Source organism: Siniperca chuatsi, linkage group LG17 (genome assembly GCF_020085105.1).
Source record: "Siniperca chuatsi isolate FFG_IHB_CAS linkage group LG17, ASM2008510v1, whole genome shotgun sequence".
Lineage (NCBI taxonomy): Eukaryota > Metazoa > Chordata > Actinopteri > Centrarchiformes > Sinipercidae > Siniperca > Siniperca chuatsi.
In genome coordinates, this window is record NC_058058.1 from 16,108,442 (window position 1) to 16,124,500 (window position 16,059).

General features: G+C 40.5%; 1 protein-coding gene across 1 annotated transcript in view; it reads left to right on the forward strand.

Moving 5' to 3' along the window:
- gabbr2 (gamma-aminobutyric acid (GABA) B receptor, 2) overlaps nt 1-16,059 on the forward strand; it is a 178,246-nt gene that overhangs the window by 40,584 nt on the left and 121,603 nt on the right. The window contains exon 2 of the mRNA XM_044171980.1: nt 8,992-9,129. Coding sequence (XP_044027915.1) covers nt 8,992-9,129 — 138 coding nt within the window. The remainder of the gene's footprint in view (nt 1-8,991; nt 9,130-16,059) is intronic.

The window sequence follows — 16,059 nt, forward strand, 5'->3', positions numbered from 1 at the left end:
CCGATTTTAGTTACCCTTGTATGAAACCACTCACATATCCGTCTGTATTGAGCGGACAATGAGTGTGGTATCGATTTTCTCATCTAACTCTCAACAAGAATGCAAATATGTGTATTTCCCAAAATGTTCCTTTAAATAAACAGCAGGACACACACACACACACACACACACACACACACACACACACACACACACACACACACACACACACACACACACACACCAAGACCCTGCTGTCTTGGAAAATCATCATTCCATGCCACTCAGCCGTTGCTCTATTGGGCAACTAAGTTGATGCAGGCTGTCACGGTCTAGTTTGTGTGTTTCAACTCTAATGTAAAATGATTTTTCATCTCTTTCCTCCTAACCTGAATATGACTGATGATCTCCACTCTTGCAGACAGCATAGGGCTTATAAAAAGTGAATGGGACTTTTAAATGTGAATTCTTTGAAAGAAGAGGCCAGCAATATCCAGCAGGACCTGTATATTTATGCTGGAAGAGTTTTCATAAAGATTGAGAAGGAGAGAGGGGGCGAAAGAGAACGGATGGATTGGGTCGAAACTTTCTCAGATTTGTCGTCCATAAAGCTTTAATATCCCTAATTGACAAGAAATATGAGGGATTTTATGTGCTCCTTATTCAGTTTATAGTCTGCTTCAGTTAAGGGAAAACTCGAGTAACAGGCATCTTGGAGGGTAGCAATTTGTCATTTTGTCATTTGGAGTCGAACTGACAGTGATAAAACTGATTTTTTTTTATGAGGAATGCCTTGAGTCAAAATGGACCGTGGTGCATTTTGTAGCAGCAGATACCAGAATTCCCCAAATCACGAAGACTGAGAAAGAATTACTGACAGACTTGCAGAAATTTCAGAGATATACAGAGATGGAAAGAGAAATGTATAGAGCTCTATACCACCAAACTGACTCTTAACCCAGTGCTGAAGTCATTTACTACTGTACCATTAACCAAATTCATCCTCCTTTGTCTCACCTCTTTCTCTTTTCCCTGCTCTCCTTTACTGGATTCATTCATGGGAGAGAGTGGAGGACCTTCGGGGCCAAGAAACAATTAACTTGATAATGGGCTCTCTCCCTCTCTCTTTCTGCTTCCCAATCTCTGTCCACATCCCATCTCTCAGTCTTTATCATTTACTAGTTAGCAGATACACGAGCTGGGGCACCTATGTGGTTTCTTAGAGCTTTTTTTTTTGATATGTAAAAAATACATGACATTTATTGGACCCTTGTGGTTAAATTCTGTTGGGCAGGTATGAAAACAACCTTCCTCTTGTCAGTCCAGAGTTATCATTCATGAAGATCTCAAACTCATACTTATGGCAATCTATCCAGTAGTTGTTGAGACATTTCACTCAAAACCACAAATGTCAATCTCATCGTGCGCAAGAGGAAAAAGTCAGGGGCTCAGCAAAGTCATTGGGATTCATCATCTGGGAACCACAAATACCTTTACAAATTCCAATCCATCTAACAGTTGTTGAGATATTCAGTCTGGATCAAAGTGGTAGACCGACCGTACAACAGACCAACAGTTCCATCCATAAAACAATGCTGCAAGCTTTGCTAAAAACAAGTGAACCAATCAGAGTTTATGGTATGTCACATTATTTCTGCCATCATTATAACATGACAAAAGTTAACTGTTCCTAGAAATGGTGTGTTGACTTTGGTGTTGACTGAAAATGACTTTAATGGGATGGATATAACAGTCACTGAACAAAACAGCAATTCAATTAGATAGGAAGTTCCATGGAAGACATTTTGGCATTGGCATAAATAATAAAATTAATGATGGCTGAATTCCATTTAGCTGCTATGACTTCAGGATCCTGGTATTGTGCATGCTGGTTTATGGTCACACTGTCATGGCTTACAGGTACACTTGAAAATGAGCCATCGTTAATGTTATTAGTAGCACCTGTGCTTTTCCTACTGTGACAACTCAAAATGTCTGCTGTTAAAAAGGTCTACTATCAGGTGACTAATAACTGCAATCCATGCAAATCTCGCGAGAAAACAACTACAAAGCTGAAATCTAACTAAACATCTATCTATTTTTTACTAGACTCACTTCAAAGGATATTACACTCCTCTCCTGTCTGTCCAGTCTCCTCAGGGACCGATTGGCTCGTTTCAGTGGGATTACACTTTGGTCTGTCCCCCTCACTGGTTAGCGCAACATGTTCCAGCTGTTGTCAGGCCTTGTCAAAAGCACAACAACCTGTAATAGGCTTAACACAGCGTCTGCTTCCTGTCCAGCACAGATTGCTAATAAAGGTGCAATGTGTTCGCTGTGATTTTAGTACGACTGGCCAATTTGAGCTTATCTCCGATTCGTGAGTAAGTGAGCTGATGTGTGTGTTAATTTGTGTGTATTTGTTTATGATTGTGTTTTGGCATGCATTTGCTGAAGAATGATGATTTATCTTGTGTATGTGTGTGTTTGAGAATAAGCATGCGCACAGGGGGAGACTTGTGTGTGTGTGTGTGTGTGTGCGTAAGAGAGAAAGTGAAAAAGAGAGAAAGAGACTTGTCACCACCGAAGAGGCTTCCAATGTGCCATCATGGTTATCCTGGTGGCCATCTGAGCTCTCCAGAAAGCGAGAGATAGATTGAGTGCAACAACAAGAGCCAGACTGCAGGGAGAGCGGGAGAGAGGAGGCAATAGAGGGCAAACAGCCATCAGCTTGAGCAGCCCAGTCAGTCTGTCGCAGCGGATTTTAAAGGCCAGCCTCTCCCTAGACAAGTGGTGGGTTACTCAATTTTTTTTTCTCAGTGTTGCAGGCATGCAATGTGAAGGGAACAGATTGAAAAAAAACAACTCCATCACTCCTTCCTGCTCTCAATTTTACTTCATCCACTCTCTCTCAATCAATGTGTACTCTCCTAGTATATACGCCGGGGCCCGCTATCTAAATGTTACCTCAAGGAGCCTTGATGCTTGCTGCATACGCAACTCAGCGTCATCCACACCTCTTCTTCCTCCCTTTATCTAGTTCTTGTTGCTCTTGTATCTCACTTAAAGCCTTGGCTCTTGCTTTTTACATTGGTTCCTTAAGTCTTTGAATTACCTGACAGCCATGTCTTCCTGGTCATTTAGAAAGAGAAAAAAAGGCATGGTGGGTAATATGTTACACCCCAGTGGACCTCTCAGTTGCCAAGGGGCTCATTGATGGGGAACAAATAGGTCTAGCTTCTTAAAGTTCTTAGTGTGTAAAGATGGTGGCAGGCAAAATGAGGCTGCCGCTGCTGTATGAGAAGTTTAGTCAGCAGTGAGGAATGTTGACCTTGATTGACAGATGAATGACCCCAATGAACTCAAGGGAGCCCTCTTTATCAAATTACTATTGATATACTATTAGGATAATCAAATATACTACAGTTGCATTGCCTTTACACTCAAATAGTAAAACTTTACTAAACTGTTGCAGACTGATTCACATACTCAACAGCCCCCTCTCGTTCCTCCTTTTCCGACAGTAGTTTGCATTGACAGCCATGACAGAGTTTAGAGGATTAGTTGGGTTTGTACATGGGGAAATAGATAATCTCCTTTAGATCTGACCTATCGGCTGCACCCTGCTAACTCTATAGGGCTTTATAATGCCAAGCATATGTTTTAGCAATCGCTGGATTCAGCCTGACTCACATTTCCTCTCCTGGCCTGGAGATTTGGAAGTAATTCAATGAGGAGTGCATGCAGAAGGCAGATATAGCTGTTAGAGGAGACCAGCTTTTTGCATGGATGCTCAAAACATCAGGAAATGATTCAGAATATGTACAGCATGAAGGCAGGATGGATGTATGTACTGTAGGTACACATATACCTAGGGATGCTTTTAAAATGGACTTCAGTAGTGACAGTGCTGTATGTATGCGACAACATGTTCACATCCAATCTTAACCTATAAAGACACATTTTCTGTGGTGGGATTCTTGAGGGTTTTGTTCTCAGTATTCACCTGTGCTGTTGGCTTTGTCATGAATAAATGCAGCGTGTGAAGAGCAGATTGCTTCTGACATCAGATCAGGCTCTTCTCTCTCTTGCTCATATACATATATATATATATATATATATATATATATATATATATATATATATATATATATATATATACTCACACGTGTTTGTGTGTGTGCAGTATTGGGTCTCAGGTTGCTGATTTGGCTGCAGTAATTTGCCATTAGATGAGGGACAGGTGCAGCTGCCTCTGTTTGCAGCGCTAACAAAGCATTTCATCATGGTTAGCTCCAGCCTGGTGCTCAGATCAGCTCTTGTTCTTGTCAGAATATCACACACATGTGCACGCCCAAACACACACACACAGATGCACATGCACACATACAGTATAGAGACACACCCTGGTGGTCTCTACAGGGTTGTTCCACATATAGCGCTGGTTAGAATGCAGGATTTGGGTTCAAACATTGCCTTGCAAGTGAAGGACAGGCTCCAGGTATATTTTATGGCTGACCCTATATAGGATGGGCAGGTTAATTTACCTTAGGAAATAATCAAAATATTAGTTAATTGTCACCTAGTGCTTGGGTTTGAGTAATGGCCTTAAAAATGTGATTGTACATTGAGTGTACAGGTTTTAAAATTGTATTTTAACTGCTGTTTAGGTTGTCTTTGTTAGTAGTTTTCTCGTAATGTAAAGCACTGCATTGTATTCAGTTCAGTCAGAGGCGCTTAATTCATAAAACCTTTCTGATGAAAAATTTGTAAATCTACTCTAGCTGTTAAACTTGCAGAAAACTGTGCTTCAAACTTTGGTGAAGATTTTGGATGTGTGTTTTAATCCTCTATAGTGACTTTTATTATTGCTGAAATGTGCTTTGAAGTTATTTTCAGAAGGAGCATTGATGCACGCTAACCTTTAAAGATATGCTGTTTTCCAGGACATTACAGAATTTTGATTAAAATATATAATTGATGCAAATTATCTCATGGAACAGTGGATATTGGGTAAAAAAAATGCATTCCAATCCAGGGCAGCTGTTCTCACATTTAGCCGAATTGAGTTGATTTATCATGAGCACAATAACAGTAGGCTAATGTCATCATATAATGATAAATCTATAAGGATGAATTTCAGTAGCTTTGTGTAAAGGTCAGACTAAAGGATTTGAAATAAACTCCTTCTTGGCCAGCTGTCCCATCATTAATATCCTCTAAATGGTAAGGGTAGTGGTGCAAACTTACTGCAACTGAAATGTCAAGCTGAGGAGGAGACATTTTGCAAAAATAAAAACAGTAGGTCTGAATATTGTCACAAGTATCTCTAAACCCAGCAACTGAAGAAAAGTGAGTCAGATTCCAGTGTGTATGAACGACAGGGTATCATGCTGTGGTCACCTGAAGGCTCTTCAACATTAGACAGGCTTATATGCCTCCCTTGAGTTTCCATCTCCAGGTTCTTCCGCCATCAGCCCTCACCCCACCAACCCTCACACACATGCACACACCTTCCTTGGCTGTCTCCCAAGGCGGTCAAACAGATTACTACGGGCGTTAACCCCATCGATCAGCTCCAAATGGCCTCCAAATGCCAGGAATTAGATTTCAGACGGGAAGAGGGAAATAAAGTGCTGTAGTATTTCTTGCTGCTCGACTTGGGAGTTAAGTGCTGCTATGCCTTCCTCATTGTACCAATTTTTCCTCAGAACTTCTTTGTGTCTTTCAGGACAGCTATATTTGTCTCCCTTGATACCTTGTTTAGAGCATATTTCTTGGGGAAAATTGGGATGTAAGATACAGCCTGTACCCAAACCTCTCAGTGACTGCTTGGGAATCCTTGAAAAATACATAAATGTCTCAGTGCTGTTGAATAAAGAAATGCAAGAGTAAAGAGTGAAAGAAATACATAGAAGGAGAGAGGAAGTGGATCATGTACTGGAAAAAATGAAAAAAAAATCATTCGATTGGATATTAAAATGTATTCTTCTTTTCCATAATTGATGGACTGTAGGCAAATCTGCAGGGCACTGTGCAGCTGCTGAGCATCATAGAGAGACACTGAATAAATCTCACAGTCATGAATTACTCCATTGTGGGGTTATAATGGAAGGCAGGTTTATAACACTATTATTATTAGGCTTTATTAGTGCATGCTTAATGTCAGGCTAATACCTCTTCACCCCTGTCTTTCTCACCCTCTATTCAGCTGCTTTCTCCCCCTTTCTCCTACCATCACCTTCGCTATCGCCATGTATCTTCACTCTGTGTCCCATTATATTCCGCTGCCTCTCTCCCCTCTTTCCCGCTTTGTCTATCTGGCATTAAGCTTTACAGACTCTCCATAGCTGAATAAGTATTGATTAATGTCTGAGCGGTTGTGCTACCTAATGAGAGGCTAAATATAACCATCGCTACACCGGCCCTGCCGCGGCCTCCTCCCTCATCTAGCGCACAAAGTGTGGATAGTCACACCGTTGGCATGACAACACACCGGTCAAGATTTGCATGTGTGCCCGCCAAAAGTAGGAGAGGATGAATGAAGCGGGTTTTTTTGATAAGTCGCTTAAGTCATTTATCAAACAATAATGCCACAAAAATGCTGTTTTTCTTTGTCTTTTGTCGTAGTTAACTGAGAAATATTGGGTTTGAGACTGTTGGTTGGACAAAACAAGCAATTTGAAGATTTATTCACAATTTTTTTGACATTCTATGGACAAAATGATTAATCGATTCATCAAGAAGATAACCAGCTGATTACTCTTTAACGAAAATAATGGTTAGTTGCAGCTCTATATATGACCTTTGGTTCTGTCTCATTCCCCATTTGGAAATGGAAATTGGGTTTTTAAAGCTTAAAGCAAAGCTGTTTTGTAGTTTCTTGAAAGAAAAACTCAAGAGACTAAAGAAGGTCAAGGTTTATCACAAAAATATGGAAACACCTGATTAGACATTGTGGTCACAGACATCTCGAGTTTCGCTTAAAATTGCATGCATGTGCACACACATGTACACACATGCACACACGTAGGCTGTCTGTTGTTGGGTTTCAAATGCTGTAAAACAGTTTAATTTGCTGCAGAGGGAGTGAGGAACATAACCATTCTTTACCACCTACACTACATTGTCACTCTCTGTAATAATTCAGCTTAAACCTGCAATATCACCAAGCTCTATTGTACTCACATTGACAAGTTTAGTTGCCCACATTTCTTTTCGGTTGCATGGTAACGAATTGAGAGTCACAATCCCACCAACCCCCCTTGTTATGGCCAGCTGGAGAGAAATGAATGATAAGAGTATGCAAATGGGATATCTTCTTTAATAGCTTGCTGTTTTATTCAGCTGTGTGGCCAGGATAAGGAATCCCCACTGTGTCTAATCACATCTTCTCCCTCTAATTTCACCTGAGGCATATCCGCAATCTAGTCTATTTTTGACTGGCATTACAGCATACATTGTTCTCTACCGGCATGAATGTACATGCACAGGGGAATGTTTTTACCAGTAATTGGTCTTCTACTTCCAAAAATGAAAGGCATTCACAAAAAAAGAGTCTGATGACTTAAATCTTAGCACATGATTAAATCTAACTGTGGAGGGGTGAGTGCAATGCAGGAAGACGGTTGTAGCAGCACATGTGTTTTATGCAGCAAATAAATGTAGAGACTATCACCCTCTTCTCAAAACAATTGAACAGACAAGAAGAACACAAGATGTAAACATGTGTAGCAGGCCCTGCAGGTACGACACCTGCCATGGTCTTAATAAAGTTACCAAAAGATCACAATATACAGTCCTACATGTCTGGTTGGAAACTCATTCCTCCACATTCGATTTTCAGTTTTTCAATCTGCGTTGTGGAGAGCCGTCTGTGCTGTTGTTCAGTGGGAAATCTCATTCAGTTGCCGGCGGATGGCTAACAAGGTCAAATAACTCTCCAGATGAGATGGACTGTGTCAGAAGACGCAAACACACGCACACACACCACCTGCCATTCAGTCAGTCCATCTATCTGTCAGCTGCACACAGGAACATGTCCTGAATTGAGTGGCAATAATAGAAGACTGAGGGGGGAAGTGTTTACTGCTGATAGGAATATCATTACAAACTGTGGAAATCAGGGAATCACAGCAAAACCAGTTAGCCAGCTCATGTAGCAATCAATAGGAACCTATCTCTGTCTCTCTCCCCTTTGCCCACTCTTTTCCTCCAGTTGCTATAGTGACGTGAAATGGCTGCATTCTGCAGCACTGGATCAGAGCGGGGGCCCGCTCTTGCAGCCTGTAAGATACATTGTTTCATATGATGGTTTCAAAACACACACACAAGGCTGCAACTACTCTATGGTAGCATGTGCCACAGCGCTTAGAGAGTATAACAAGTTAAATGGTTTTTAAACGTCATTTTTCATAAACTGCGTGCATTATAGTAAATTAGTGAGTATGCTGTTTTTGTAGTGCATCCACTATAATATGCCAAAATATAATACCCTGTGAGCACAGCAGTTTTTCTTGTACAGTTGGTAATTATTGATTCATTGACTGACTCAGTGACTCACAGATAAGGGTATCAAGTAATGCCTTACTTATCAAAAATTGTATACAACTTATTCTGAGAAAGAATTTCTAATTTATCTATAACCTATATTTGTTGCAGAGGAGCACAATGTATTTATGTTTAGATTTGGGATTTAGATAGGGTTTGCAAAGCAGAATTAACATTCGGATTCTTCTCTTGTGTGCCAGCTACATGGTAGCCCAGAACAGGCTGGAATGTTCTTTTTAACTTTTAACTCCCTTTCTTCTATCTTCCTATATCCTCTCTTGTTCTTACTTAATGCTCATCTTTAATTCAATACGTTTCTCATTTACTCCTCCTTCCTCCCTGTTTTTACAACAAAAACTAATTAAAATGTCCTTTTCCTTGTGTCTCTCTATCTACCTCCTTTCCCCCTTTATCCCCGCTCACACCTCCACCTTCGTCACCTCTCCCTCTCTGTGTCTGCAGTGTGACAACGCCAAGGGACTGAGGGCCTTCTTTGATGCCATATGTTACGGCCCCAAACACCTGATGATCTTCGGTGGTGTCTGCCCCTCTGTGACTTCCATCATCGCAGAATCCTTGGAGGGCTGGAATCTGGTGCAGGTAGGGTTTGTACTGTATATGTCACCATGTGTGCGTGAACTGTATGTATGTGTGTGTGTGTGTGTGTGTGTGTGTTACATAGCATATATGTGCAGTGTTTGTGAACCCTGGATGCTGTTGTGCCAAGTCCCTCAGTGGGTAGAATAGGATTAAATAGACTCGCTAACTCCTGTGTACTTATACATAGTCTAAAGTTTCTTCTTGTTTCTGCATTACTATCAGAAAACCTGAATTTGCTACTTAATTGAGTTTCCAAAATTCTTGTCCCTTAGAACTGCAATGTGCAGATAGGTCCTGGGGTTTCATAGGGGTCCCAACTCATGGCTTAATCCTTCATTAACCTTGTCAGGGTGAATGTCTAATTGGCCTTGCTGTAATCCGTAGAATCCTCCTTCATTTTACAATCAGAGACAGAGTCAAAATGGCTTAAACCCATTGTACAGCATAGCACTGGAAATCAGGTGCTGAAATTTGAGCTCAACTTCCAATAAGCACTTGAAGGAAAAAACAGACTGAGGGCTCTTCATCTCATAGTGAAACACTGTTTCATGTGTTCCACATGATCTAGCTGCAAATTATTTGGGGTGTTTTTGTTATTGGTATGAGCTAATAAAAGTGTTACTACTCAGTCCAGTCATTGTTAATTACCTACTAGACATTCATATAATAGATTTTACCATGCAGTTATACTCTTGCTTGCTAAATGGTTGCCATTAACTTAGTAGAGCTTTAAGATTGCTCACTGTAGGCATCAAACACCACTCATTCTTGCATCTGGTCAACTTTTGACCGCCTGAGTTATTGCTTACAGTTTCTTTGACTGTGTACTGTACTGCAGTATCAAAGAGGGGAAAATGCCTCCATCCAAACAATACATTTCATTTGCTGCTAACCCTACAAAGGTTATCAGGCACAGATAAGAAAGGAGTGAAGCTTGTGCTTGGAAGAGATAGCATAATTCAAGAGGCTGCATTTTGAACTGAATGTCACATTACGTGGCATATTTCTCCTGCTTCCAACTAATGTGAATCTGCTGCTTTTCATGTTCCTTTTTGCTTGCTGTCTTGTCAGGGTCACTCAGGAGTGAAAAGATCGGCAGGATGAGGGAATGAAAGGATGAGACATTTTTTTGTGTTCACTTCCTTTTGGTGGTAATGATCTCAGTCTAGAAAGAGGAGTTCAAGCCATAGTTGAATTTTAAGTGCTTTTAAGTATTTGTCTGTGTAGTGTATGTGTGTGTGTGTGTGAGTATTCTCTCCTCCCTATTTATTGGCTTGTTTGGTGGTGATTACCTGTGAGAAGTGCAGTAGCAATCTTCTGCTCTGCAGAACATTCTTCCTGGTACTGTGTGTTCCCCAGAGCACTTTTTCAACCAGGCTCTTTTCACTGTTAATACACAGAGCAACACCAACAAATTCATGTCAGTCTGCTCCCAAGCACACATTGTGACGCTGCCTGAATACCAGACAGCAAGGGATTGTGGGGGAAAATGTAAAGGTGAATGGCTAAGAAAACACCTAGAATGTGTTAAAAGGAGATGCCTTAACAATACACACTTGTATTCGATGTCAAGGGTAACTGGCGTCGCTGTTGCCCCAAGCAACTAAATTGCTTTTCTTTAGGCCAGCAGGTGTGTAAGTACAGAGATTTTTCCAATCAGTTAGCTTTCAGCACAATGTGGAGACTTATTCCATGTTGAAACTGGTACCTATTGAAGAGCTCGTAGTATCATCTTAGACATAATTATCTGACATTACTTGTGTGTGCATTTGTCTATTAACAAGTGAGTGTGAGTGTTAATATGTGTGTTATATTTCTGGTGTAGTACTTTACAATGTCAAATGCTTAGGGGACTGTTTCCTGAGATACAAGATGTCTTTGCAGACTTGATCTACATTCTCATCAAAATATGACTCACCAAGCGACTATAATGTTTGGATGTAAACAACCTATAGACAGCTTTCGGTTGTTCTCTGGAGCATAAATGTACACTAAGGTGGCACTTTTCTGTTTTGTTGTACCTATCAAGCTGATCATTGCACTTGCCAGCTAGATTGTTGGCTTGAGCTCGCTACTCCATCTCTGAGCCCATTGACGTTCATGTGTTCCTATTGAATGTGTGTGTTTGTATAACCTTGTGTGTGTGGGCATGTGTGTGAATCTGTGCATGCAATGTGTATATGTGTATGAAAGTGTTTGTATATTTAATTTTTTTTTATGAGAGACAGACAACTCTCTGCTTTGGCAACAGCTATGAGAAGTAGTTAGCCATTGCTCCAAGCTAGAATAATGCTTATGTCTGAATGAGGGAATGAAGAGAGATTGAAAGGAAGGGTGTGAGAAGAGGAGCCTTCCCTGAACCAAAGAGGAAGAAAGAGAGGGAAGGAGAGATGATTGGAAGTTTTGAATTCTTTACATTTAGCGTGCCACATTAGTAGGAATCTGTTTTTAAAACTGTGAATTCTGTCACCTTGCATTTTTATTACCCAGGTCTGGCACCCCGTCTGCAAGACTTAAGTTGGTGTGGAAGGAAATAGAGAATTTTTCATGGTGATTTTCTGGGCCAGGCTCAACAAGCTCATCATTTCCACATCAAAACAGGGAGTTTGCAGATACTATCTACAGTAGAGATAGCTGAGAGAACAACCACTCCAGGAAAAAGCTTAATCATACACCCATAAAAATAGCTTTCAATCAGTGTTGATGCCTAATGAAGTCAGCTTTGAAAGGCTTAATAAAAATGAACTTCCACAGCATACCCGTTCATTACGCTATATGCACCCACTTGAATGCACATACTCATACTTAAAGCACAGCAGGTTTTAGAAGGGTAGTATCAGTGCCAATATTTTTGTATTCCTAGCAGGTGGAATAATGTCTTAAAAGACCTGTATCCTGAAACCTCCCAATAAGGATTAGGGGATGATACAATTATGCAAATACTAGTAAAAGTAATTGAGAACATGGAGGAAGGAGAAAATGAGGCAGAAAGAAAAAGAAGGAAGAAGTGGGAAGCTGCAGTAACTCTGTTCCAGACTAGGAGACTCTTGAAAGACCATTACAACTAGCAAGGTGAAGGTCACGTGACTGACTGAGACAACCAAAGGCATCATTAGGCTAGTTTTTGGTAGCCTTGCTAGCTTGTCAGGGAACAACCTGCCACATTTCTTTATTCTTGCAAAAATCATTATGAGATTATAAAGACATGTAGCAAGCCAACCTCTTTCCAAAATAAGACATTTTATTCATTATGAATATTCATAAGTTATTGTTAATCAGTTTTTGGAAACCACATTTAAGGATGCTTTCAATATAAATTACTTTCCAGTTTCTGGATTACAGTTCTATTATCCCTCAAATTCTTTAATGTGTGGCTCTCTCAGTGAAAGACTGAAAGACCATCAACTCTGTTCAGAATCTGTGGCTGGAGAAATATCAGATAATGAAGAGGGCGCCGCTCAGTGCCAACATGGTAAAAGACAAGAAACGGCATTTTCAATAATCACTTCCTACTCAACGTTGTTAAAACAATTGAAGTCGAAAATCAACATTGTCAAACCCACAGCCAGTGTGGTCTATAAGATAACACTGTAATAATAGTGATCAGCCATGCTCACAGATGGCATGTCATAGTGATCAGTTCGCCAGCAATATATTGTTGAGCTCTGTACAGTATGTACTATACGTTTGTGACACTTTCTGATTTAGTCTCGTGTCTTGTGATGCCGTTGAAGTGGTTTGTTTGTTGACTTCCTTCCCTGAGCAACTCTGCTTGGCTCTGTACTTAGTCACATTTTGTAATGCAGTACATGTATTAAAATGACTGCCCAAGCAAATTAAAATGGTGGATAAGAATGCTACCAGGGCCAATGGCCAGATGGTGAGGAGCGGATTGAGGGAATGTTGGAGGAATAGACAGATAGGAGCAGACATAGACTGTAAGAGCATCAAATTGAAATTTACAGTAACAGGGCAAGATGCAGCTGTGTTTGTGAGCTGCCATCAGCCACAAATGCCACTGATTGCTGTGTTTTTATTTCCGCAAGACAATGAATGTTGAAGCCGTTCTCTTGGCAGCCATCTTGGTCTGTGATTAATCTCCTCACCATGATATTATATAATCCCAGAAAGCATTTGGCGAACTTTTTAAATACTTGCTGGCACAGGTATCTGTACCCAGTCAACATGCTGCACTCTCTTTACCATTTTTTCTTAACTTACGAGAGGTCCTTTTCCTCTCCACAGCAGTGGTGTCTATTTTCTGTAAATGGCTCATTGAGTGCCAGGAAATAGCCCAAACCCACCCTCTCGCCAGTTGCTGGCCCCTTCTCACTCACCAATTAGGTCTATCAGTGGTAGCACTGTTCATTTTCAGCCATGTCGAGTGCGTAATGAAAAATTATGCTTCCCGATCATTTTGCCTCGTAATTTGGAAGAGAAGAAGACAAGAGAGCGTTATTCCTACATAATTGATAATTTGTCGAAATTGACTTACATTATAGAAGGCAGAGTTTTTGTGTCATGTCAACAATTTTCACTTTTGAGTTTGTATGGAAACAGGAGTGAATATGACTTTAAAAGATTGTATTGATGCATGATGTATAGATACATAGCAAATTTGGAAATGCAGACTAGAAGATCCGGCTCCTCTGTTTATTTGTGTTTCTGTGTCATAGTTTAGATATTTCCAGGTGTCCTATGCCTCAATGTAAAGCTTGCAAAACTTTTAACACCAAACCTCTTTTAGGGACACTGAATAATAAAGTCAACATATAGGAGGAGGAAAAAGTGTTTGCGCCTTTTCAAGGTATTATGGTCAAGACCTAGACATAGAGCTAATATTTACCTGTATACGAAGCTAATTTTTCTTCGGCACTTGCTGTATTGATCGTCGATGCTTCATTAAACCAGGCAATTTAGGGAGAGCGAAGATGCATTCCTTTTCTCCTTCCAGTGCAGCATTCTCTTTTTTTTTGAAGCCTCCACCAACTCTTTAGGGTCTTCTTTTTCCCATTTTCTTTCTCTCACTCTCCCTGAGTGCTACACTGGATGCTTCAATAAAACATGTAATGCCTAGCACTGCAGTATTCTGCCTCACTTACGTCAAATCCTCCTGTGTACCATATCAATATTTCATGACTTCCAAAGTTTAGGCTAAAATCTCAGAGTGCAAGAGCAAGGATGGTGTGAGCATCACAATAGATCATCATACATCAACATTATGAGTAAATAAGTTAAGGCTCACCTGTGTTGTGCTGTGTATGTATGTTTACTAAATACAAGGTGCAGTCCTATGGATTCATTTCTCTCTGTCTGTGAGTGTGACTTAGGACAGGACCATAGGGAAAAAGACAGGTTGCTTAAGAGAGGCCTGATTTTCATATTGTCTCAGATCTTCTAGTCAAGACCCAGGGGAAACAGGAAACCTAAACCAGTACAATTCTGGATTAATGTTATTTCACAAACTGGCCGGAGAAGCACTTGATGTCACTGTTGCTTTTTAAGGATAAGACTTGATTCTGTCATGCTATCCATATTCGTGGAGGCACCATTTGGACAGTGAGTGGGAAGACTCAACATTTTTATGGACTTTAAATTACATTCTAGATAGAATGATAGATGTAAAAATAGGAAGACTTCCTCTTAATTTAAATGTTTTCTCATTGAGTCTATCACAATTTCTCTCTTTTATCGCTGAAGGCAAAAAAAAAAGAGTCAGAAAGAGACAGAAGAACATATTAATTATGCTATACTGTGCAATCAGACTTCTTTGGTCATGAATTCTGCCTGCACTTGTAGAATGCACCTGCATGTACTGTAAAGCTGAGCACACGCACGCTGTTATACCTATTCGCAGTGCCGAATGCACACCATTTGACAGGAAACACAGTAATTAGCTAATTAGCAACATTTGGCGAATATAAGCCATTGCAACTGTTGGTGTCACATATTGAATAAACATGCTAGTTCATAGGTACTCAATAAGAACAAGAGCTTTGACAGAACATCTTTCTGTTTCTGTTTTTCCCAATGAAGTAGGAACAACACATGGAAACAGTTTCTCTTTGACACCAAGGTCTATGAGACACATTCAAAAGGAATACAAGATGAATACATGCTGAATTCCAACCTTGCGTTGGAGTACTATCATTCCCCTAGTAATTTTCCGAAGGAGGGCGAGTAAAAACAAAATCAGTGTGTCATACCTACGGCACTAATGATGGTGCGGGACCTGCCAGCCACATGCAACAATAAACAAACACGCATTAATAGTTCAAGCTTGTTTTTGATGTTTCGCACAGGGACTTTATCATACACACCCATCTTGTGAAGACCATAAGATATGTTTTTTTTGTGCCCCCAAATCCTGGTTCTTCTCACGTTTCTCTTTTCTCTTTTGGGGTTTCCAGGCTTTGATATTCCTTATTTAGGTCATAGAGTCCACTTTGAAGAGCTAGCTGGGTGTATACAACTTTTATTTTCTAGATGATTAATAAAGCTTTAAACAAGAAAATCCTATGATAAATTGAATTTAAAATTGTTATTAATATCTATCTAAAATTAATTGGAACAAATGGAGCACAGACGCATATAGAGGTTGACTTAGCTTTATTTTGGAGGCCGAAATACATCCTCTTAATCAAGCTAATTTGCAATTTGACTCAAGCTACTAGACAGCTATTTTTGCATTGAAGAAGAGTCCAAAAGAACATGATCCTCACCGTGCTTGCCAGCTTGTCCAGGTGGGTTTGGATGCGGTTCAGCAGGAAGATGATGGCGTCCTCAACTCCCAGCCGAGGCTGGTAGGCGAACTGAAGGGGGTCCAGGAGGGGTCTGACCATGGGCCGCAGCTGTTCCAGCACCAGTCACTCCAGGGTCAGTGCCACTGGTCTGTAGTCCTTGGAGCCACTGGGACACGGCGTCTTCGGC